This window comes from Neophocaena asiaeorientalis, unplaced genomic scaffold (assembly GCF_003031525.2).
Source record: "Neophocaena asiaeorientalis asiaeorientalis breed wild unplaced genomic scaffold, Neophocaena_asiaeorientalis_V1.1 scaffold684, whole genome shotgun sequence".
NCBI classification, from domain to species: Eukaryota; Metazoa; Chordata; class Mammalia; order Artiodactyla; family Phocoenidae; genus Neophocaena; species Neophocaena asiaeorientalis.
Window position 1 is genome coordinate 1,331,577 of NW_020174048.1, and position 891 is coordinate 1,332,467.

Below are 891 nucleotides of genomic sequence, written 5' to 3' on the forward strand. Positions count from 1 at the left end.
CGCCGCCCGGGGGTGTGGGTTTGTCTGTCACTTTTGCCCGGGCGGGGGTCGCGGGGGCAAGGGGCAGCGGGCGAGGCGCAAACTTTACTAGGAGTTTCGCACTTGCAGGCGGAGCGCGTCGGGCGGCACTGCACGCCCACAGCGGGACGCGGGGCAGCAGGTAGCCCCGCCCAAGACCTGGCCGGAACCGACCCGGCAGTGGCACCATCGCAAGCCCAGGTTGCCATCTTCCTCCCCACGCTCAGCCCCTCACTCTCCGTAGCCCGCCTTGCAGCGGGAAATAAGTACGGCTCGGAACAGACTGGCAACCTCGACAGCCAGTCGAGTTGCCGCTCTCACCTCAGTAGTCCAATCAGGACGAAGAGAAGGCGGGGCGAGCACGGATACCTCCTCCCGTGCTCTTACTACTAGAAACCCGCGTCCTCCAGGGGGCGGAGGGATAGGGCTGGCCGAGCAGGCCGGAAGCGATGGCGCATGCGCAATGGTGCGGCCCAGGCAGCAGCCTGCCCGCGCGGGAGACCTACCATTCGGCAGTCGGACCACCACTCCCAGCAGCCTCGGCGGCTCCCGCGCTTGCGCGGTCCTCACCGCCCTCCCTTTGTGTTGCCGGCCGGAGCCCACTGTTGAGCGGCTTGGAGACAAAGGGGCTCGAGAGAGGAGCCGTTCCCCACGCCGGGCCCCCGCAGAGGGCGCGCCACCCCGACTCCTTCCCGCCTGTGTCCTGGAATCCGTTCTTTAAGTCCGCGCCCCCATTTCGAAAGACCACCCAAAGCGGGGCGGGGCAGGCTTCCACTTGCCGGGGTCCTGGGGGGTCTCGCCCTGTGCTGGCTCGGCCCCTCCCCTCCCCCCACGGCTCCTCTCCCCGCCCTAAACTCCTCGATTAGGACTTTC

The 891-nt window shown here is 68.1% G+C and overlaps 1 protein-coding gene across 1 annotated transcript in view; it reads right to left on the reverse strand.

The window, feature by feature from the left end:
* LOC112405575 (inhibitor of growth protein 1) overlaps positions 1-759 on the reverse strand; it is a 7,122-nt gene extending 6,363 nt beyond the window's left edge. Inside the window, exon 1 of the mRNA XM_024754034.1 lies at positions 525-759. Within this exon, the coding sequence (XP_024609802.1) occupies positions 525-527 (3 nt within the window). The 5' untranslated portion in view covers positions 528-759. The remainder of the gene's footprint in view (positions 1-524) is intronic.
* Positions 760-891: the final 132 nt, after the last annotated feature.